The sequence below is a fragment of the Aedes aegypti genome, chromosome 3 (assembly GCF_002204515.2).
Source record: "Aedes aegypti strain LVP_AGWG chromosome 3, AaegL5.0 Primary Assembly, whole genome shotgun sequence".
Lineage (NCBI taxonomy): Eukaryota > Metazoa > Arthropoda > Insecta > Diptera > Culicidae > Aedes > Aedes aegypti.
In genome coordinates, this window is record NC_035109.1 from 145533812 (window position 1) to 145558960 (window position 25149).

The window sequence follows — 25149 nt, forward strand, 5'->3', positions numbered from 1 at the left end:
TCGGGATGTTTATGCGATGAAATCGATCTACTGTGCAGTAGTTCGCAGTGTGTTGGAGTACGCCGTACAAGTCTGGGCACCGTATCATCAAGTTCAAGCTGACAGAATCGAACGGGTGCAGCGATCTTTTTTGCGTTATGTTTTGCGTCGATTACCGTGGAATGATCCCATCAGATTACCTCCCTACGATCACCGTTGCAGGCTAATAGGATTGGACACGTTAGCGTCGAGAAGAGTTATGGCACAACGAATCTTCTGCTTCGACTTACTGACAGGAAACATCGACTGCGCAAATCTTCTTCGACATATGAATTTCCATGCTCCGGTTCGTCGTCTACGACAAAATACGTTATTTTATCTACCAACGCATCGTACGCTTTACGGTCATAATAATCCTCTCCATAGCTGCTGTAGATATTTTAATGAAGTGCATGACAAGTTCGATTTTAATATATAGGTATTCCACTAAAAAATTCGAAGGTTTATTATTATTTTCAATTTTAATTTTTATTGCATATTTATTTTTGAGGAAAAATCCCACATAATTTAGGAGGATATAAACAAACATAGCAAAACAAAGACGATTTGATTGAGCCAATTAGTTTTCAAGTTATTCACACATGTATTTTTACCCATTTTTATATGACGTAGACTAGTTCTTGAATAATCTCGATAAACGTCATCGTCACGTGATGCTTTGAAGCTTAGAGAGAATATGAAGTATTTTTATCTCTCGTACATTGTTCTCGTTCCATTTATAAAAAAAATCATATTAATTAAAATACATTATTTTTTTAAATTTCAATGTGCATTAAAAACAAACATAATTATTTCTGAATTTTTGGGTCACCCTATCTCACGAAAGAGCACCCTAATGACGAAATAAAAAAATACGGGTCCAAAATTTTTTAAAAAGGCATGACTTAAACAACTTTCTAAAAAAAAAAATTTTTTTTTTTTTCGAACATCGACCGCCTTGGGGACGGACCAGCACAATTGTGCTGGTCTGAATTTGACCCTAAAAAGCTCATGGAGTGATAGAATAGCCAAAATAAAGAATGTTTTGTTCTACGAGATGATGAGTTTATAAGGTAAATTTTGAAATAATCACTCAAATATGGTCCGTCCCGAAAGGGTTATACGCATTTGAATGATGATTGCTACTCCACCACATGCTCCATCCAGTAGATCATCAATATAAATGAAAAGTTTGGTTTCCACATTTTTGGAAGAAAGTTGTGAGTTTAGAGATTCACTCTTTGTTTTGTTTGTGATTTTTGCCAGAAATTTATTGCAGAAATTTTTATGAGATAACTTTATAACTACTACTTTTTCTGAGAGAATTTCAAATGGAGGAATACCTGAAAGAATACCTGCATTAAACTCTATAGGAATTCATGGAGGAATAATAAGATTCTTCGAACATTTATTGGAGGAATCCCGTGATGTATTCCAGGAGGTCTTTTTGGAACAACCTAGGATTCTCGATGAAAGGTGTAGAGAAAATCCATGGAAATTCGCTTTGATGAAGTAGCAACTTCAGTTGTACCATCTGAATCGACGGCGGCGACCTGGAACCCTTCCGAAGTAACTTTATCTCCAAATAAATAGCCAAAAATCCACTAACCTCAACCGGCCCGTTCCACATGTAGTGCATCCCAACAGCCGTAGGATCGTGATGCGAGTTGGACGTCATGTGCTCAGCCATGACCGCGCTCATCCAGTGCACCAGTCCCTGGGTGGGATTCTGGCCCTGGACCGAACCCGGCACGGGCATCTGGTTAAAGTTGGGTATCGCTGCGGTCGCCGTCGTGCTGCTGGAATCGGGAGTAGCTCCCTCTGCCGGTGCCGAAGGATGATGTCCGGACGGCGGTCCACCACCGTTGATCCGAGGCGAGTTACAGTTGAGGCCCGATTTGGAGTCCTCCGGATGGCGGCAGGTGTTGTGGTGGTGGTGATGTAGATGCGGGTGATGACTGTGGTGGTGGTTGTTGTTGGCTTTCGTGTAATCGTTGTTGTTGGTGGCGTCCGACAGCCAAGGAAAGGAGGACGGCGTTTTCTGTTGAGGGAGAAAGAAATATAATGAGTATTCAAAAGTATATTGCAATTTGGTAGGTTGGTGAATTCGAAACCAAATCTATGGCCTAATTACAGCTATTCAACAAGATCACGTTGAGTTTCATGATATTTTATTGTGGACAGCAGGAACGGAATTACAGGCGTATAACAATGGAGATGACCTACTGAGCTACTGAGTTACTCGGTCATCATAATGTAGAACAAAACAAGTCTGCTAAAATTGCGGCAATCAGTCTTAGCTGAAAAGTAATACTAAGAGATACCGCTATATGCGTTGAGGCTGTCAGCGGCGACATTCTACTCCTTTAGTAGAGTCGGGTAACACTGGTCTGAAACATAGTACATCATGAAGGGCTATGTCAACCCTAGCATGGCCAACCTGCTTGCATAGATAACCAGGGGATCACAAAGGCGACAATTCCAGCGGAGATGGATAGCGGCACTTTGGGGGACCCACAAAATCCATCAAAACAAACAACTAGCGGAATGTGAAGGAGAGGGGTCTGAACCCATCAGTAACTGACTAAGGTTCCCGTCGAAAAAAGAGAGCACCGACATCAACTTAATGCAGACGCTCAGACGGTTTGACCAACATTGACTCCGCACCCAAGTTAGTCAAACCAATTCATGTTGATGCAACCGTCAACCGACTGTCAACGTTTGTTGCAGTAGCACTATATTTAAACATGCGAATTTTTAATTATCTAGGCTAGTCTATTGGATTGTTATTTTTACAAACTCTGTGGTTGTTGGGTGAATATTCCTACGATTTTTGGGCAATTATCGTAGTAAGGAAAAGTAGAAATTTCCAAATTTATACACCGGAAGAAATGGATATTGAAGAGGATTTCCATTAATAATTTACACAAAGTATTTCGGGCAAAACTCTAGAATTATGGGGGGTCTCTGTATTGATATGAGAATGTCTAGGTGAATTTCTCCAAACATCCTATCCAGAATCTTTTAGTGGTTTCCTTTTATTGTATACTATTTTACTATGGAGCTTTTCCAGAAATCCATTAGTTATTCTAGGGATTCCACCAGAAATTCTTCCTGGGATTCCAAAAATTCTTCCACTCATTCCTTCAACGATCAATCCACAAAAATCCTCAAGTGCTTTCTTCAGTAATGTTTCAGGGCTTACTCGATGTCTGCCTCCAGAGATTGCTACTACAATTTCTTCAAAGGTTTCTTCAGGAATTCCATCACGCATTATCCAGGAATCACATCACGAATTGTTTCAGAAACTTCTGCAGAGATTCCTCAAGAAATTCATCACCATTAATTCCCCAGGGATTTCACCAGGATTTCGTCACGGCTTCATCCAAGGATTTCTTTTTAAATTCCACCAGTAGTTCCATCACAAATTCCACCAGGAATTTCTTCAGCGATCCTTTCTAGTCATTTTTCCACAGATTTCTGCGGGGATTTATCCAAAAACTCGCCATGGGATGATTTCTTCAGTGATTCTTACAATGCTTCCTTTAAAACTTCCACCAAAGATTAAATTAGGCCTTTTCCCAGCGAAACTTCGCGAATTCCTTAATAGATTCTTACATGATTTTTTCTTGTGATTCCATCAGGAATTCTTCTAGAAATTCTTGCATAGATTGATCGAGGAACCCCTCCCATGAATTTTCTTAAGGGATTCCATCAAAAAATCTATCCCCTTTAAAAATCTTCCAGTAATTTTTCTAGTGATTTCCCTAGGGATTTCCCCACAGAGTCCTCCAGAAAACCCTCCAGCAATTATTCCATACTTTCCTCGAGTAAATACATCAGGGATTTCTATAGAGATTCCGCTTACAATTTTTGAGAGGTTTAAGAATTTAAGAATTTTTAAGAATTCTTCCAGTGCTCCTTCACAAATCTTGGTATTCCTAAAGGGACCCTACGAGGTATTTTATATGGGATTTCTTCAGAAATGAATTCAAGAATCTACCAGGAACTTCTCCAAGGATTCCTAAAGGAAAGTATCCATCAATTCCTTCCAGTGTTTTTTTTTTGCAAATTTTTTTTAGGCATCCACTACCTTAGAAAATCCTGAAGGGGAGAGTTGTAGTTGAATACACCCTTTATATTTCAGCTTTAAAAACGTTTAACGTGCATTTAGTTTAGCTTTAATACGGCTGGTCCAAAAATAATTAAAAACAAATGAAAAACCAAAATTTATTTTTCTAGGCACTTCATTCAATGTAGTGAACATAGTTATCATGATATAACAATTATATGTAAAAATCGCCTGGATACTGGATTCAAACTCGAGACCTTCCAATCGTCAGCGGTATGTCTTGCCATCTGCGCCATTCTAGAATTGATGAAATACCATCCAGTGAAAAATATAAACCTCTCATAGCTGAATATTGATCATGTCTGAGCTTCCATTCGACAACGTCTAATCAACACAAGGTATGCTTATCAACAACTGAACAAGCAAATTTATTCAGCTGCTGTTTAGTGCTGATCCAAGCTGAGTTCAGTCGGCTATTTTTAGCGCACAGTGAGAAAATGTATGTCAATGATGGTCAAAAATTATGTTTATTCACACAATTTCAAAATAAATTGGAGTTTGTTCAAAACTGCAATTTAAATGATTCACTAACTTAAATTGAAATTCCTTCATATTATAAATAATATTTTTGATAATTCATTATATTTTTGATAGGGCGTCTGTACCAGTGATAGTGGCAATAGTAACGGGTTGAGGAATACAAAACCGCCAAAAAATAACGGAAACTCGTTTTTTATATCTGAATACGTCATTCGAAAGCTTTTTTATTATATTTCACGTAAAAAATAATCTTAAAATGATTAAATCATTAATTCTATCAAAAAAAGCATTTCCTCCATTACTGGAACACGTTCCAGTAATAGTGGTATTTGCTAACTTCTGTTCCTATAATAGTGGTTTACATTGATTTCCCATTGAGACTCACTATTATAGGAACGCCCCACTATAACTGGTGCAAAGGAGCAAAAAAGTTAGGGATTTTAATTGTTTTCTACTATTTCCTTACTATTTAACAAGATTTTTTTTCACACATTCATATCATTTTGACAATGTCCATGTTAGAAAAATACACATAAAAATAAAAATTGGTTATAACACGCTTGAAACGGCATTTCACACACTATGACTGGATCAGACACCCTATTTGTATTTTTCATAAACCTATTATGCATTAGATATTTAAATCATGTGAAGTGTTCTGAGGACTATGTACCTTAATAGAGTAATGTTCAAATAAGTTGATGAGCGGGATATTTTTTTTCAGAAATGGTCAAGTAAATCATCTTTTTTAGATCTCAGTATTCAGTTGTGAAGAAATGTCATTTCAAATGTAGCTCGCTATAGAAATTTATTTAATGAATTATGTCAAAAAATTTGCACTTGTACGGTAAAACAATCCAAGCAGGCGAAAAAAGCTTAGCAAATTATAATATGGATAGCTAAAAGTGATATTAAATTGATAGATATAGAATATAACAGATCTAATATCTCAAATCAAATACTAGAACGAAAATTAGCATGTCATATTTAGATTCTATAAGATATGAGCAGCGAGCTATTCATTAGATCTGCGGACATCAAATTTTTCATAGGTTCAGAAGTGCCAGGAACAGAATTTTGATATTTTCTTTAGATATTTTATCTCTTATGTCAATCAATCAATCAAATATCACGCTTTGTTTGTCAGTACTTCGCTCCTACTCGGAATACTTAGCTTAAATGTTTATTTCTGTTTTTCAAAATAGTCCTACATTTCTGGAGGCTGACCATGTTTATTTTCTGAACAGATATTGAAAAAGTTTTGAGAAAACATAAGTTATGAGCTTTGAAATGCATTCGGAACTCAACACGATTTTCGGATATTTTGTCCCTTTTATGACATTTAGCTGTAGTGTGATCTTTTTTGCAAGGCTTATTTATTTCTGAAGAATGTGTTTATTAATCGTTATTTTGGCCTCTATTGGGACAACTATTCTTATTATATACTGAAGCTGAATTATGATTTTATAAGATACTTATTCAGCTCTTAATCATCATTATGTTAAACATGTGGAAATAGCTGAAGTGCGAAGCAAGTTAAACGTTAGTTCGTCTTCTGAATATCCCGGCCAAGTCTGACTGTAAGGATGGGGAAGGATTATTGAATAATGATTGTTTCTTCTAGAGACCGAGAATACCTCTGCACTCCACAATCACCACGGGAAGGGTGTTTTTGTCTCAAGCACCAAAATACCGAATTAAATGTTGCTGAATCCATTTCCGTTCTCAAAAATATCATAGCACGTATAGTTTTTGTGATATTGGCTGATGAAAATACAAAAAATGACTATTTTATCCAACATGCATGCAAGTTTGCAAGCTTGTAAGGCAATTTATTTGAGTAATTTGCTACATAATACAAACTTCATGTGTATAACATTACTTACCAACAAAGCTTATAATACTTTCGATGTGGAAAAGTTTGTTTTATGTTTTGAAAAAGTTTTTGATTTTGCCATATAAGTGAAACGATTAATTTTGTATGGCGACAGCAAGCATGTTGAAAAAATCGGTATAATCTATATTTAATCGTGCAATTCCAACCAAATTATATCTAAAATAAAAGTTCAAGTACAAAATAGCATGCTTATTGGATAAGATCACAAAAAAGGTTGATAAATTATACTTAAAATTTTATGTTAACATCAATAAAAGCAGTGTTTTATACCACTTTGGCGATCAGTAGTTAAAAATTGGGACGAGCTGGAACATTTCTGAAAACGGCATCCGATTCAGCAACCCCAAATCTACTCGAGACACATAATTTGATTCTTGAGACACGCAAAAATGTCATTTTTGTTACGCTGTGTAATCGAATATCTCTTGTGTTAAGCAAGTACACAAACCGAATGCAACAAAAAAAAAACGCTGCTTAGCAAAAACGCACAAAAACGAATGAAAATGACAATCGCACCGACGACATGAATACACAAGACGATTGCTTCGGCTTCTACGATGCATCTTTTGCAGAAACAACCTGATGGAATACCTAGAGTATAGAAAGGAAAAATGCCTAGTTTAACCCTACGCAGAATTCCTGGTAGATTCTCTTGGGGAAATACTGGTGGTTTTAATTCGCTGGAGGAATTTCTGATAATCCTGAATGAATTCTCAAAAGAAAATTCTAGTTAAACTTTTAAAATGGTGAAAGTCCTTAAAAACTCCTCACTCAAAAAATTACTGAAGAAATAATTAGAGAAACTGGTGAAGTCTCTGGAGGAATAACTGGTGGCACCTTTATAGGAAATTGTGTTCGAATCCCTTGAGAAACTCGCTGTAGGACTCTTGGAAAGTTTTTTCCGAGGGTTTTTTTCCAGAATATTTTGGAAGAATCTCTTAAGGATTTTTAATAACCGGAAAAATATTGGTGTAGTCTCTGAAAGAATTTCTTGTGTAATCCTTATGAGAATTTTAGCTGAAATCCTTGGACGAACCTCTGGTAGAATTCTTAGAGGAATCCTGGGAAGATTCATGTATGGAATTTTAAGTTGGAATCCTTAGTTGGAATTTTTGAAGGAGAGTTTCCATAGAGAAACTTCTGATGGAATACTTGGAAAAATCTCAGATGAAATCACAGGTAGAACTGCTGGTGGATTTGCTGTAGAAATAGGTTAAATATAATATAATGAAACATATAAACTCAAGAACGCACATTTGCTAGATCACCATGGCATCGACGCTAAGTAAATTTACGCATTTTGACTTGCCACTCATCTGCATCTGCAGTTCATGGGATGCCAAAGCTTCAATTTGACATGCTGACGTCGATATTCGTGCAGATTGTACCTCATTTGGCATAAAGCCGTTTGTCATAAGGCCGTTTGGTATGATGGGGGATTTAGCATGAGAAAATTCAAACACAATATATAACATATAAAAACCTTTTCCATTGAATATCGGCATTTTTCGTAGTATTTTAGCGAGATTGGTACCAACGATGGCTAGTTTTCGGTTAGTTTTCAACAAGCGTGGTGTTCGTTCAGAGATTTTCCAAGCAAAATGCAGTGCCAAAAGTTGTTAATTCAATTATCAACAGTGGATGTTAAACATTGTTGTTACATACATTTCGACGGAATAAAATTTGACTTAAATCAGGTAAATGTATGATATCAGTCATTAACGGACAGGTTTTCAGTGACTATTAAGAAGCGAGTCTGGTCGAATATCTTTTCAGATTAATAATTTTCATCGTGATATACATATTTGAAAATGGTCAAATGGCAAAGAAAAGAAGCAATCAAAATATTTTGCTACAGAGCAAGCACGGTCACAGTTTGGACGTAACACTTGATGAGAATAACTTGGTAATAGAAGGGAGAAGGGAAAAATGATATTCAAAAATACTGAAAGCGTCATCCAAAGACGAAAGCAGATTTTTATCGTTTAAAATGTTTTAAGCTTCAATGCCACAAAATCTTCTCGCAGCGTAAGTCGAATTAACAACACATTTTTAAAAAGAAAACATTTGATGACAAATTTTGTACGATTCAATATTTACTTAAATTTTGGAATCAAAAGAACCGTCTGGTTTGAAAGAAGGGAAAATAAGTGACTGAAATAATATTTTTTCCAGCATATCTCAAAATCATATCCAGCATTTGTAAAAAAACATATATTTGTTGAAATATTAGCAGAAATCAAAAGTATGGTTATTCTACAAACTCGGCTCATGCGAATTAATTAACACGGAACTTATGATAAAACAATAAAAGATTGGACGCCAAATGATTGCAACACAATAAAACGGATGGGCACCAACAAGTGCATTTAAAATCATTAGAATAAATTCGCTGATAACTTGGGTAGACCAAACACCGATTGTCGCCCTTATATATATCGATACAAATAGCTGAAAAATAGATGACACATGTTTCAAAATAAACCTGATGGTGATCTCACTGACGAGATTCAAACAAACTTAAAAACAACTCCTTAAGAAATCCTTGGTTTCAGGCTCATTATGCCAAACGATCATTAAGACAAACGACTGCATGCCAAATGACCTACAAACATTCGTGCAACATCCCTACAGACAGTACGATCAGTTCGTCATACATTTGGCTCCGCCCATTGGGTTGAGCTAACTCGTTTGATTTTGGCCGAATCGGTCGGCCAACCTTCTAATCAGTTTCACAAACTGTCAAATTGGTTCGTCAAGTGGCATCATGCACGGTCCAACATAGCCGACGACGGCAGGCACTAGTCGCACCAGTGCAGGTCAGGAGAGGTGATTGATGGCCCGGGACTAATCGAGGTCAAGGATCGCAATAGAGAGTACCTCCCGAAAGTGCAGGTGGCTGCTGATCAACTCGATTTCATCAGCGAGTCTGCGGAAATTGCGACAATCACTCCTAGGCCGAAGGCAAAAAAGACACTAAGTCGTGCCACACTTAAATATTTCTCTTCACAGGTAATGCGAATATATCAGATGATATTATTCGATATGCGCTGCGAAAGAGTGGACTTTCCGAGGATGAATACGTGATGAAAAGACGCATCGTTTCAAACAGGAAAAGTGACCTCCGCAGCTGTCCTCCAGAGCGGAAAAGCTGGCACGGGCCAAACTCCACGATCAAGAGGGCATGGCAACAGTGAAGAGGCCAACACCACGTATAAGGCCAATAAATCCAAGTAAAAAGGGCCACAAGATAGGAACCAGGCAGTGCACCCACAGGACACGGGCGCAAGGCAACAGCAACCCGTGGATACGAGTCGGAAAAAAGAAAGAAAGAAAGGAGAAAACCGAAAACGGAGCCGAAGGAGCGAAACGTAGGAATTTAGACGAGGTCCTCGTTATCAAAACGGAGGAAGCAAAATACGAGGTTCTGAAGGCGATGCGAAGCACGGAGAAGTTATCGCAGTTGGGCGCAGCTGTGCGAAGCATAAGGCGAACAAGGATTGGTGAAATAATCCTAGTCCTAAAAAAGGACGTCAAGGAAAAGGGTGCAGTCTATAAGCAACTGACACAAGATATACTTGGCGACTAGGTTGATGTAAGAACCCTGACTGCAGTAGCGACTCTCCAGTGTAAACATCTGGATGACGTTACTGATGCAGTGGAGGTCCGGCTGCCCTCGAAGAGCAGTGTGACATCGACGTAGCCAGTAAGGGCCCGCAGGCCACCCAGGTGGAGGCGATCAGGCTGCCGGTCGCAGAGGCCAACAAAGCGAAGAACTTAGGTTATGCCCAAGGTTGGCTGGTCGGTTTGCCGTTTTAACATACAACAGCCTCCTGAAATTTGCTTCAAGTCTTTCGGGAAGGGCCATAAATTGTGGAATTACAAAGGTCCCGACAGAAGTAAGATGTGCATAAAATGCGGCAGCGAAGGCCATAGGGCAAGCAATTGTAAGCAAATCGCTGTGTGCCTAATATGTGTCGACAGAGCAAACAACGCATTAAGGGGTCTATTTTGTAAATCGAGCACATTCATGCGACTCGTCTGTATTCACTGTCGATCAAAGTAAGCATGCATATTTCAGATGTCCCCCGTCGACTCCCATAGTAATCCAGTCACATAGAGTGATAACTGTCGATAAACTCGAGTGACAGAACCGAGTCGAGCAAATTTTTTGGTATACAGTGACTTCAATCGAGTCATTTCGTTTGATTCGACTTATAAAATAGACCTCTAAATATAGAGATGGCAAATGTGGGTAGAGTGAGTACCTTCCGCAGAAATTGTCCAGGATCATGAACTGGCGCGTTGATGACGGTTATACTCATAGTGATCATCATTCGAGTCGCTATAGTATAATACCAGGCGGGCGGAGGGCAGTGCGATGTAACTCGACCCAAGCTCTAGGTCCAATATGTTCACAAAAAGTTAATCAGAAAAACAATTCCAACATAAACTTTCTGGAACCCTTGTCAGATATCCGTCAAATTCTTGATAGAAGTCTACTAAGGGTCGCTACTATATTTATCAGTAGAAAATCACTGATCCTACTATTTGATTCGATAGGATTTCACAAATTGGTTCAGTGCAAATTATGAACATTTTTAAATTTCCAGGTCCAGACAAATTTCTCTTTAGGAAGTTAAAGAAATCCGCCAAGGTTAAGCTGAAAATACGCTAGGAATATCCTTTGTACACCTCCACGAACGTTGTTTTCCCCATTTTTGAACTCGCACTTTAAAAAATAGAGCAAATCTGGTGACGAAAAGTTAGAACGAATTAAATTTCTTATTGACCAGCTTTTGCGTGTTAATAACTTGAACAAAATAAATTCAAAAACATTTAAAAAACTTGGTTGTAATGCATCCATGCAAAACCAGCGAGCTAAGAAATTTCTGATATTTATTCATAAATCGAAAAAATAAACTTATTCACAATGGCTTCGCGGAACCCCGGATGAGTCATCACGGCCCTCTAGGGGTCCGCGGAACATCGGTTGGGAGACTCCGGATTGAACCCTCTTTCTTCCAAAGTTTGCATAGCTTGTGTATCTTTCGACGGAACTGTGAGCGAATTAATAATCGTTTAACTGATACCACAGCATGGGTGATTCTGTTTAGCTGATAGTGTAGTAAGGAATTCTGCAGTTAGATTTTATGCATGCAAATAATATTAATGTAAATTTGAGCCAAATAGCTTCAAGAAACCCCTCCATGATAAAAAAGAACAATTTGCTCAAATCCTAATTCATAAATAGCTGAAAAATATACATTAATAACAAACATCCCATTACATACTACAATAAATTAATATGCAATTAGCCTTGGCTGACCGCACATCCCCACATATCCTTTATCAATTGGTCCCATCAACGAACCCATCCTTCAAAGCAGGCGATTATCTCATTAACCCAAATGAGTATCAAATTTCCCAATTTAGCACCCGTTCCCAAACAACTCCCAATTCAAACATAGCTAACCTCTGGTGGAGCGACAACGTCCTTCACATCGTCATGTTCCGCCTTCGTCGAATCGGCTGGACGACACGTTGCAGAAGAGGACGGGGAGTGATGAGGATGGTGATGGAGGTGGTTGGAGTGCTGGGGATTGTGGGAAAGTTTTTCACACTCTCCGGAGCCATTGGCGGAACCAGGGGACGAGGAGAAGAACAAGTTGCGTGGAAAGTGTGCCACAGGCGGAGGGTATGAAGTGGAGGAAGGAGGAGGACCCGGCGTGGAGAGATCTTCCGCCTTCTCGTCGTCGGCGGTGGATGGTGAGGAACAACTGACGGCCGGTGGCTTTTGAAGGAGTGAGGCAGACGCTGCGAAGAGGTTCTTGTAGAACTGAGCCGGGAAGAGGAACGAGGGTTTTTGATGCATGGACGGACCGGATTCGAAGTGAGACTCGGCGCCCATCCTGTCCTCTTCCGTTGATGGATGCGTCGATGGCGGTGCAGTTGACGTCGGTTTCGAGTACAGATCCTCCTTGATCCGGATGTTCGACGTCATCAATTCCGAGTGATGTCCTGTGGCGGCGTTATCCAAAAAGGTAAGGTAAAACTTGTTCTCCGGAACAGATGTCCCAGATATCACCGAACGCTGTGGAGTAAAGTTTTCCCGACTAACTTCTCAGCAAACTTTCACTTGTTGGGCAAACATTCCCCGAACCCTTCCCGGCCCAACATCACTTGGTGGTATTCTTTCCCGCCTCGTGCGCTCGCTCATGCATCGAGAGAAGTAATTAGATTTTCACTTTCTTCTTTTGATTTCTCAGGTGGCGCTAGACACCACTTTGCTGTGCAAATAGACGCAATTCAGGGGCATGCAACTTTTATTCCTTGCTCTCTCTCTCGCTGTTATCACAAAACTTGGTGGCTTGAATAAATTTCTTAAATACAACTGTGGGAACTGTGAGGAACGGAAAACTTTCACTTGTCTAACTTATTTTCGCTCTTCTTTTAGGAACTTTTTATTTTTTGTTGACTGCACTTATTCTACAAACATTTCTTGGCCTAGATTGAGGAACTTTCGTTGCGGGAAGCGAATTCTTTGGGGCTACTTTTGCATTCTCTGCGATTCTACACACTTCACGTTGAGGAACAAAAAACCGCTTCCTATATCTTTAGCATCTCATTATAAGGCAGCTGGTTGGTCTCGTCGTCGGCTTAATTAGCAGCAGAGCTTGCTGCTGCTTCGGAGGAACATGAGTGGAACGGTTGCGCGGTTTGGTTTGGTTTAATCCGGAACACACACGGAATCGCGTCCTGTCCGAGGCGCGCGACTTGCTCGACTCGCTCCCGGTGGCAAAGGCGATGCAGTGCACACTCTGATACTTCCCAAACGTCTTGACGCTCATAATACAACTTCTGCTGGTTTCGCCGTCGACGGGTCTTTTTTTTTATTTCTATAGTTGCTTCCTTTTTCCCGCCCGGCACCCGCCGCCACCCGACCAAAATAGTGCTCTCAAACAAAACGAGAAAAATGCAATGAGAAAAATATAAGTTTTATACATACACACATATATTTTTTTTATACTCGTCCCGTTTCTTATTCTGGTGAGCACTCGCTAGCTTCCTTTTGGCGGTGATCCTCCGGTTCGCTTTTTTCCCATACTAGATTTTTTTTTATTATTTTCCTACCCCGTGTACAGTAGCAACATCAACTGCACCATTCGGACGGGCAAGCATGTTTGGAAAACTTGGAACGATTTGTGGTAATGTTTGTGATAGTTTTACTCATGGTATTCCCAAGAAGCTTCTAGGGCCTCTCTGTGGTTCCCAAGGAGTTTACAAGAAGTGATCCAAAACACACCAAAAGAGTTTCCGGAAACTTCTATGGGGTCCCTAGGGTTTCACAAAGCATTTTCATGAAATAACAAGAAATTTAGAAGAGATTTCAAAAGCCTTTCTTGGTTTGACAGGTGCTACCAAGAACTTTCCAAGAGGTTTACAATAGGTTCTTGGGAGTTTCAAGATTTCCAATGAGGGTCAAGAGGGGTTCTTATTTGGTCGGCGTTAAGTCAGAGCGGACAAGTGACATTTTTCATATTTTGAGAAAAATGGGTTTAAAGTCTAACGCTCTGTAATTTCTAGACTCGTTTAAAATTTGATTCAATATTACTACACATCTTTGTGTTACTTTCAAACAATATAATGTGAAGCGATAATCATGAAAAATCATAATCCAAACCTCTCATAGAACGATTTTCTGATGGACTATGTGTACTTAGTCCACTCTGACTGAACTAAAGGCCACCGTTCAGTGAGTTGGTTCACTCTGACTGAACAATTTTTAGGAAAATAACAATCATGGTCAAACATCATCAAACATGGTCAAACTGGGTGCAAATTTCTAAGAAAAACAGATTACCAAGACCCTTCGACACCAGTATCGTAAATTCTTCAATAATCCATATCATCAATACCGAAACCAGTGGCATTATGAAAGCTTGAAAATTAAGGTTTTGCAGGGTCAGAGTATTGAAGGCCAGAAATATTCAAATATGTGTTCAGTCAGAGTGGACCAAATGAAAATCTTGAGTACCGACTGGTCAAATAAGCACATTCTAGCACATTCCATACATACACCATAGAACTACCATAAACTTCTATCGGACTCTGAAATCAACTCAAAAAATGGAAGAATCAATCAGTTTATTGGTTTTTGACACTTAGTCCACTCTGTCTGCACATAAATTGTTGCAATTTCTGACCACCCATCCAAATGATCTAAAAACAAAATCAAATGCATCGAATTAAGTAATATTCATAAAATTTTATTGATAGATAAGTAGAAGAGTCATTCGATTAGATTTTTTTTTTTCATTTCCTCACACTCCCCAGCGCGCTGATTATTTTTGCTATTATGGTAATAAGCACCTGGTCCACTCTGACTACACACTTTTATCGATTTTTATTGATCATCCAAAGTAAGTTGTTACTTATCTCTCGCAGTTTACAGCATTCTTAAAATCTGATCAAAGTGATACGGAGGTAAGGTAATTTCACTTCTAATGAGAGAATAATCCAATTTTCCCAAGTTTTGTACAAGTACAAAAGTTTGGTCCCCTCTGACTTAACACCGACCATTTGCAAATGGTCTTACAGGATTCCTAAGAGGTTAGTAGGTACCGTAAAACTGTCATCGAACAGCGAGACAATGGCAGAGATTTTCTTTAAATTCTCTTTCATTTTTTCGTCGCTCGTTTGGTAAGATTGCCTTTACTTGGTAAATCTCACTAATGGCTCACACAAAGATTCTAGACAGTTTACAAAGTTCCATGGTTTTTCGAAGCTTGCTGGGTTTTCAAAGATTTCCACGAATTACGGGGTCGCAATTGTTTTCAGGAGTTGTTACGTGCCATTAAGACGTTCTCAGAGAGTTTGCATAACATTTTCTTGTGTTTCTTAGATTTTTCAAGGGGCTTTTGAAGGATTTTCACCAGGGTTTCCAAAAATTTTTCCTGAAGTTCTTAGATGTTGTCAAGTAGATTTCCAGGAATAAAAGTTCTAGATCCACGTTTCCTAACTTGGGGTCCGTGGACTCTCAACCATGCAAAGAGCTCGCTGAAACGAGTACCTTACAGCGAGCCTGGTTTTCTTCGGTTAACAAGGTTGGGAAACATTGTACTAGAGCATGGCCTGTAGTAAGCTGGTACTGCATGTCACGCACTTCGCCAATCCCAGCTTCTAGCGATACTGATATCAGCTGATAGCTTGCTGTTGAAGGTTGAATGTTTTCTCGGGATTTGCACAGCCATGTCCAGGTGATACTGGTTACTTTTGTGCTTGCTGACTAATGCCTTGTACAAAATACAGAGCTGTATTATGATACAAGCAATGTGATATAATCCTAAATCCTATAGTTGCCACAGGCCCTTTTAATTAATCGACGTTGGTCAAAATATCTGCAGAAATTCCTCAGGAAAATAGTTCTACAATTCCTTTAAGATTGCCTGCGGAAGTTTCTAATGAAATTTCTCCGAGAGTTAATTCAGCGATTTTTTCGGGAGCTTCTCTAGAAATTCCTCCAGAAATTATCCTAAAAACTACTCTGGCAGTTCCGCTACGTAATCCTCTGGAAGTTTATCAGGACATTGATGTAGGAGTTCCTCTGTGAGTTCTTCCGTAAGTTCCTGCAAGATGTCTTAAGAAAGATCCTCCACAATTTCATCCAAAAGTTTCCTGAACAGTTTATCCAGAAGTTCATGTGGGAGTTTAACTAGATGTTCTTAAAAAAGTTTCTTCGGAAGTTCCTTTGGAACTACCTGTAGGAGTTCAATTGGTAGCTCCGTAGGAATTCCTCTGAAAATTTCCGTAGGAGGTGCTTTACAAGTTGAGCAATTCCACCGAACATGACGAATTTTTTTTTAAATTTAATTTTTGTATATTCTGAATCGCCTGAAAATTTGCATACAGATTCTTTATGACCAAAAATGCCATTTTGCACCTTCAGACCGCCATTTTGAACCTCGCCTTATTTTTGAGAAGGGCGTATCGGAAAATGCATAGCAAATCTTTGAAAAACTGTAACTCGAAAACGGTTTGTCCGATCGATTTGAGATCTTCTACAAAGTTGTAGGTATTGCTTAAGACTATATGGAGAAAAATATGCATGGTAAAAAAAAGTTACAGATTATTTTTTATTTCAAAAACAAAATTTTAAAATCGATTTTCTCTAGAAACGCAGTTTTGATTTTTTTTATTTTTGGATATGTTTGAGGGGACAACTTATGTGATTTATTGCACAATGTTTCAAAATGGAAGAATTGTGGACAAAAAAGTTATGATTTTCTAAAAAATTACAGATTTAGAAAAAAAAATCGAAATAGAGGAAAACAATAATTTTTTATATGATTATTTGAAAGTACAGAAAAATTGCAATCGAAAAGTTCTTAAGTAATTTTTTTCTAGGTTGCATCAATTTCGAGATATACTCATATTTATATAAAATTTTCAAATAAAAAAAGTAAAATAGGCCCTTTTCAAACATATTTCGTGTTTCTCCATTCCAGAAAAAAAATTATTTTGATTGAGTGAATCGTAGCTGAATTTTTTATTGTTTAATCAAAACCTATATACTAAAGTATTTAAAAAAGTATGCACGGTAAAAAATATAAACGAAATTTTCAAATGAAAATTTGATGTTCATTGTTTTTAAAAACCGCAAAATTTATGTTTTTTATTTTTGGATATGTTTTGCAGCATATTGTTTGTAATTTCTTGCTTTATGCCTCAAAACGGAAAATTTTTGGATAAAAACTAAATTATTTAAAAAATAAATAAAACGGATTTATGTAATACGATATTTTTGGTTTTTTTTTTTGAGTACAGAAAAATAACTATATATTTTAAAATATGAAAAATTTCTATCGAAAAATACTCAAGTAAAATTTAGCTGAGATGCATCACTTCCAAGATATACACGGTAAATCTAAACGTGGCATTAAAAATGTAATTCTATCTCAACGGTGTACCTCCCCAGGGCTAAGCCCGGCTAATGGGTAAAGCCCTCTCATCGCGGCAAGATCGTACAACCATGGAGAAGGAGTTTGTTTTTTGTTTGTTATTTTTGTTTTATATGGCGTAGTTGGTTAACGCGCCCAGTCTAGCGTATTGGGAGTCGTGGGATCGAAGCCCTCCAGAACGATTCTATTGTTTTTCACAATCTTACAACTCAATTTGTCCAAATTGACTTTTGTGTCTACGACCTTCAGGTATTTTTAAAACACCGTCGGCTGGTTAAGCTGTTATAGACATGACAACCCTAGTTGAATGAATAAGTTGACAGATACAGAATCGAGGCGCAAATCTTCTGAAATTACAACAAAACTTAAATGATTGACTTTGCCATCTTGACGATAATATATTACAAACGGATGCAAAGTAGCTTGCTGAGCATTCCAATGATGGCTTTGAACTTCATCTTGAAGTATAAATGTGTAGTTTTCCGAAATATCACAAATTACCACAAATTCACCTTCTATCAAATTGTTTTTTGTGTTAGTTAAAAATGTAGCTTGCTCTTTTTTGATGAAATCATGAGGTATTAGTTTCTCCAATTTACGAGTAAAATATGATACAAATTCATCAGGCTGCTTTAAAAAAAGTTTAAATATCTCACCTGTCGGTTGTGACCCACTGTTCAAATTGTAATTCGTCAATGCCATTCTCTTTGATTTCTGATAACAAGCTTCGTTCAAAGGTAGTAGAATCTGAACATTTTTCACAACAACGTAAGGTGCAATCCACTGTTTTTGTTTCACATAATAAACTATCAGTAAAAAATTCTAATCATGCAGTAAATTATATTTCTTTAAACTATGGATTATCAAATTAACATTTTCGTGAATAGTACATACCCACACATTATGTGTTCCAGAGCTAGTTAACAATTTACAATTCTTCGGTCTCAATTTTGCAAAAGATGAAAATCCTATTTGAACACCACTATGTAATTCAGTATATCGATTAAACGACTCTCTTAATGTAGTCATCATTAACCTTTTTTGAATTGCCAGCCGCTTTCCGTCTCTCATTACAGAAACATAATCACGTTGGCCAGGCATCACTCGGCTAGTTTCATCATCTTCGTAAAAGTTTACTACAATTTCTTTTAATACATTACTTAGCCCGAAAGATGTACGAGATTTACTTGTTCCTTCTAATGACTGTTTAGCTTGTGTTGCCAAATCAAATAGTCCTAAACAATACCTACAACAACCGCAAAATATATCCAAAAATTAAAAACATCAATGTTGCGGTTTTTAAGAACTATTAGCTTCAAATTTTCATTTGAAAATATCGTTTATATTTTTTACCGTGCACTCTTTTTTCAATACTTAAGCATAAATGTTTTGATCAAACGATAAACGATTTAGCTACGATTCGCTCAATCATTTTTTTTCTGGAATGGAGAAACACGAAATATGCTTGAAAAGGGCCTATTTTTCCTTTTTTTATTTGAAAATTTTATATAAATATGAGTATGTCTCGAAATTGATGCAACCTAGAAAAAATTTACTTGAGTACTTTTTGATTGCAATTTTTCTGTACATTCAAATAATCACATAAAAAAATATTGTTTTCCTCTATTTCGATTTTTTTTCTAAATCTGTAATTTTTTAGAAAATCATAACTTTTTTGTCCATGATTCTTCCATTTTGAAACACTGTGCAATAAATCACATAAGTTGTCCCCTAAAACATATCCAAAAATAAAAAAAATCAAAACTGCGTTTCTAGAGAAAATCGATATTGAAATTTTGTTTTTGAAATAAAAAATAATCTGTAACTTTTTTTTACCGTGCATATTTTGCTCCATATAGTCTTAAGCAATACCAACAACTTTGTAGAAGATCTCAAATCGATCGGACAAACCGTTTTCGAGTTACAGTTTTTTAAAGATTTGCCATGCATTTTCCGATACGCCCTTCTCAAAAATAAGGCGAGGTTCAAAATGGCGGTCTGAAAGTGCATAATGGCATTTTTGGTCATAAAGAATCTGTATGCAAATTTTCAGGCGATTCAAGAAATACAAAAATAATCGGGTGTGCGAAACGGCGTGGAACCGCTCAGTTCCTGTAACAGTTCCTCTAAAAGTTCCAGTAGACGTTTCTCGGAAAAGTACAGTTAAAGTTTCTCAGGAAATTACTGCAAAAGTTCCTGTGAAAGTTACTACAGGAATTCCATCGAATGTTTCTGTATGAGTTCCTGAAACGCTATATCTGATTTTTTCCATCTCCCCCTCGTAATGGTTTTCATATGATTTTTAAAAAAATTTGTATGAGTCGTGTGCAATGTTTGGAGGGTGCCCTTGAGATCTTCCAGAAGTTGTTGTAGAAGTTCCTCTAAAAGTTCCTGTAGTATTTCATCTGGAAGATCCTATGAAATTTTCTATAAAAGTTTCTCCGAAGTTTCTGTAGCAATTCTCATGGAAGCTCCTGTTGTAGAAGTTCCCAGATAAGTTACTTTAAAAGTTCCTGTAGGGGTTCACCAGGAACCCGACTAAGGGTTCATAACAAAATTAATCTGCATATGTTATTATGTTATAAGGTTTTTTCGAACATAGGTTGTTACAATTTTGATGCAGGATGTTGTTAATATAACTAAAATTATAACAAAAAGCGTATGAACAGTAACATAAACATAACAAAATGTGTTTTAATTCTATCAAAAACATATCAAAACAAGTTATAATGTTTGATACAAAGTATCAAAATTATAATACTGTTCGATATACGATAATATTGTGTATTATTGAAATGCATAACTATCTATTCATTTTGTTATAAAGTTGATAAAAATTAACAAAAAAAATATCTTAAACGGAAATAAAACACATTATGTTATATTTCTGTTTTATTATGTTCTATGGATAACGCATCCTAACAAAATTATATCATAATATGATATGCATATCATATTCTGCTAAAATTTTATTATATTTTTGTTACAAGCCTCTAGTCGGGAAGTTACTACAGAAGTTCCTCCAAAAGTTCCTGTCGAAGATCTTCTGGAAGTTCCCGTATGAATTCCTCCGGAAGTTTTAGTATGAGTTTTACCGGAAATTCCTGTAAGAGTTACTCCAGAAATTCATGTACGAATTTATTCGGAACTTCCTGTACGAGTTACTTCGGAGGTTTCTTTTTGAGTTTCTCCGGAAGTTCCTGTTGGAGTTGTTCCTCCGAAAGATCTTGTAGAAGTTCGTCCCGAAGTTCCTGTAGGAGTTCCTCTGGAAGTTTCCATATGAGTTACTCCATAAGTTCCTGTAGAAGTTCATGTATGAGTTCCTCTGGAAAGTACTGTTGTCTAGTCTCAAGACAAGTCGAGTCTAGTACACGACACTGAAGACGACCTTACAGTTGAGGTCGAAATACGCGTATCTGTCAAAGGATACAAACTCTAGTGGAATTAAATGGTATAGTACTAAGTTCGTTTTTTTCATCTACTTATAGGTATTCTACTAAACAGCTCGAAGATTTATTATCATCCAGTATGAATTTCTTCATAAGTTCCTGGAGGAGTCACTCCTAAAATACTTCCGAATTTATTCGGAAGTTCATGTACGAGTTACTTCAGAGGATTCTTTTTGAGTTCCTGTTGAAGTTGTTCCTCCGAAAGATCTTGTAGGAGTTCGTCCCGAAGTTCCTCAGGAAGTTTCCGTAGAAGTTCCTCCAGAAATTCTTCTGGAAGACTCCTACGGAAACTCCTATGAAATTTTCCATAGGAATTACTCCAAAAATTCCCGTAGAAGTTACTCCACAAGTTCTTGTAGAAGTTTTTCTAGAAGTTCAAGTAGAAGCTTCTCTGGGAAAAACTGTTAAATGCACTCCGGAAATTATTGCAAAAGTTCCTCCAAAGGTTACTGCAGAAGTTCCTCCTTCCTGTAACGCTAACACTAAAAATGTTTGACCATCTCTCCTTCTGTAACGATCTTCCTATGGTTTTTTAAAATTTTGTATGAGACGTGTGCTTTTATTGGATGGCGCCTAAGAGAACCTTCAGAAGTTCTTATAGGAGTTTCTGTAGTAGTTCATACGAAATTTCTTGTAAAATGCTCTTCGAAAGTTCATCAGGAAGTTACTTCAAAAGTTCCTCCAAAGGTTCCTGTCGAAGATCTTTTGGAGGTTCCCACATGAGATCCTTAAGAAGATTCTGTATGCGTTTCATCGGGATTTTCTGTAGGAATTCCTCCGGAAGTTCCTGTTGGAGTTATTCCTCTGAAAGTTCTTGTAGGAGTTCTTCTGAACTTGCTGTAGGTCATTATCTGGAAGTTCCTGTAGGAGTTCCATCGGATGTTAGTACAGAAGTTCCTCCGGAAATTCTTGTAACGCTTCATCTAGAAGTTCCTCCAGAAATTCGTCTGGGAGGTTTTCCAAAAATTCTCTAGAATTTTTTCGAAAGTTCCATAGTTTTTCAAGAAGTTGAGGTAGAGTTCATCCCAAAAGATCCTCTTGAATTGCTTCCGGAAAGTTTTCTAGTAGGTGTCTCAACAATTTCTTCTGGAAGTTTCTCTCAAATTTTCTCGAGGAATCCCTTCGCTAGTTCCTTCGGAATTAGTAGTAGTTCATTTGGATGCTCCTTTAGAAATTTCTCAAGATGTTTTCCTAGGATTTTCTAGGGAAGTTTCGCTAGGAAATCCTTCACAAGTTGTTGTAGAAGTTCCTTCGGAAATTCCGCAACGAATTCTCCTAGGAGTTGCTCTGGAAGTTCGCCAAGGAGTTCCACCAGACATATCCGTAGTTTTGGAATTCCTCCGGAAGATTTTATAGCATTCCTTGTGATCGTCCCTCTAAAAATCCTTCGCAAATTTCTTTTTGAGTTCAGCCGTAATTTTTCCTGGAAGAAGTTCCTTTCGGAGTTCATCCAGAAGTTACTCTAAACATGCTTCCTGAAGTTTCGCTAGGAATACGAAAGTTTGCCAAGCAGTTTTTCCAGAAGTTTCACGAAATTTGAAATTCCTCCGGAAGTTTCTTTAGATAATAAATCTTCGAAATGTTTAGCGGAATACCTGTAAGTAAATGAAAAACCGAATTTAGTACTCTACCATTTAATTCCTTACAGTCTGAGGCCTTACAATTGAGGTCGAAATACACGTATCTGTCAAAGGATACAAACTCTAGTGGAATTATATGGTAGAATACTAAATTCGATTCTTCATTTACTTAGTTTCTTTAGGATTTTTTCTGGAATTTTCTCTAAGAGTTCCTCCGGAAGCTACCCTTAGAGTTCCTCTCGAAACTCATCTGAGCTCCTCAAAGAATGTTTCCAGAAGTTCAGCTAGGAGTTCCTTCAGATGATTCAAAAGGATTTTCTCCAGAAGTTACACTAGGTTGACCTCGCAAGATCTCTCAGGAATTCCTCCGGAAGTTGACCCATGAGGCAGTTTTGCTAAGAGTTCATCCAGAAGTTCATCTAGGAATTCCTACGGAAGTTGCTCTAGGAATTCGTTTGGAAATTCCTCGATGAGTTCCCCGGGATTTGTACCTAAAGAAATCCTTGTGCAAAATTTTAGAAGAACTCCGAACAAATTTAGAAGGGAATTCTTGAATGGAAATTCACTATGAAGTTCTCTGAAAAAATTCCTGTAGGATATTCACTTGATCGCGAAAGGGATAAATCTTTCTTTCTAAGTTGTGTTTGAAATGAATAACGAACGGTGTTAAAACTAACCGTCCTGCCATGGCGGAGGTATTGAAACTTCTAATGCTTTATTTGTTGTATTTTACATCGATGAATCTTATCCTAAGGAGAGCTGTGCATTTGCCCAAGCACCACTATTTGTTCCTGAAAAAAAAACTTCAGAATAGAATTTTAAGAAAATCCGAAAGGAAACACTGAATAAATTTTAAGGAGAGTTTTTAGAGAAATGCATGTAAAAACAAATTACTGTAAGAACTTCCAGAACTGCTTCCTGCATAGCTAAAAATATGTTGTTAATTTCAGTTTATTTCCATGCACATATTTGGAGCATCAAATTAAAAAAGTCAACGACAAATCGCTAATTTTTCAATCGAATGCACATCAAATTTAAACTACCATGTTACATTCAAGCATCTTTAGTTGAAAAAGAAACGTGATGCTGTAACAATAGATTTATTTGATTTACTTTTACAATGCTTTTCAGTTTACGCTACATTGAAATCTAAATATTTTTATCTGTGTGGATTAAAAAAAATCCAGAGGAGTTTTTGAATTAATTCCTTAATAAGTTCGTGAAGAGAACTTGGAAGAATTTTTGGAGTAATCTTTTGAAGAATCTCTGGAAGAGTTCTGAGAGGAATTTATAGAGAAATTATCGGAATAGTTCCGGAATTTCTGAAATGTTTCCTAAAGGAATTTGTCGAGTAATTTCCTGATTAATTTTCTGAATTAATTCTCGGAATGTTTACTGAAGAATCGACTACTAATTCACGGAGGAACTTACAGATGATTCCCTTTAGATAACCAGGACTGATTCCTGGAAAACATCTTGGAGCGGTTCTCAGAGAAATTCCCGGAGGGCTTCCGGGGTGAATTTTCTGAGAAATATGTAGAGGAACTTTTGGAAAAGTTATCGAGACAATTCCCGGAATTCTTCGGTGAGAGATTTGCAGATGATTTTATGAAGGAATGATTGGAGGAAATCCTGGACAAATTTTCAGATGAATTCCTGGAAGATTTTTAGGTAGACTCCCTGCAATTCCCGGATGAATTTATGGATTTATTCATGAAATTACAGATTATTTCGAAAGAATTATGAGCTAGAAGAATTCTCGGAGGAGTCTTCAGAGGACTCCAAGGAGAAGTTTCTGTTGCTGACCAGCCCTACTTCCGTAGTCAGCCAACTGAAGCTTGACAACAGCTTTCCACGTTTTGATAATATCTATCGACTCCGCCCTCAGCATCTCCACCTCTTCCAAAGTCTCGTCAATTATCACAAGAATGACGTTATCTGTGAATTCGACAATCTCAACTCAATTCAGAAACTTCAATGTTAGCACTTAATCACGCATCAATATCCATTGTATAGTAGAAGTCATGCCGTGACCATGGTTGAAATCTGCCCTAGATTCGAGCTACACGGCCTTAACTCGCCTTCGTTAAACACGGCCTTAACTCACATGCAACATGGCTTCTTAAAAGGTCGCAACATGGCTTCTTTGAAGGTCGCTCGACGACAAATTTGCCAGAGTTTGTAACATCTATGGTTACCACTGCTGGTATCGATTGCTTCTTGTCTACTACTTGGACGTTCTCTCCACGCGCGTGATGATCATTCGTACTGCTGCATCGACAATCACCAAGAATGTATCCCTGCTTTTATTGCACTGCTTCCTAGACAAATTCTGTAGTGCTCGGATGCGCTTGAAAGCATGTGTCTTCGATGCATTCACAAGCATTCCGATTTTATCTGCATCTCGTTTCAGGCCCAAATATTTAGCTGACAATGACCTTTTCATCTGCGAAACATAATAATTGACTGGATCTAATGCACATCACTCATAGCCGGTTTCACCCAGATATTTTTGTAAAATCTTCTGGCAAGCAATAGACACGGAATAAAATTTACTTCAGCCTCCGACGGGGTTCTAAGTGCTGCTGATCTTCTATTTCTAGGTAACAATGGCGCCTGCCACGTCAGAATG

The 25149-nt window shown here is 37.5% G+C and overlaps 1 protein-coding gene across 2 annotated transcripts in view; it reads right to left on the reverse strand.

Annotated features, from left to right (window-relative positions):
- LOC5575987 (zinc finger protein rotund) overlaps positions 1–25149 on the reverse strand; it is a 371609-nt gene that overhangs the window by 173992 nt on the left and 172468 nt on the right. Inside the window, exons 1-2 of one of the 2 annotated variants that reach the window (XM_021851474.1) lie at positions 12004–13317; positions 1628–2059 (exon numbers count right to left, since the gene is read on the reverse strand). In XM_021851474.1, coding sequence (XP_021707166.1) covers positions 1628–2059; positions 12004–12531 — 960 coding nt within the window. In that variant the 5' untranslated portion in view covers positions 12532–13317. Of the gene's footprint in view, positions 1–1627; positions 2060–12003; positions 13318–25149 lie in introns of those variants that run through there. The other variant, XM_021851475.1, reaches the window with a different exon arrangement.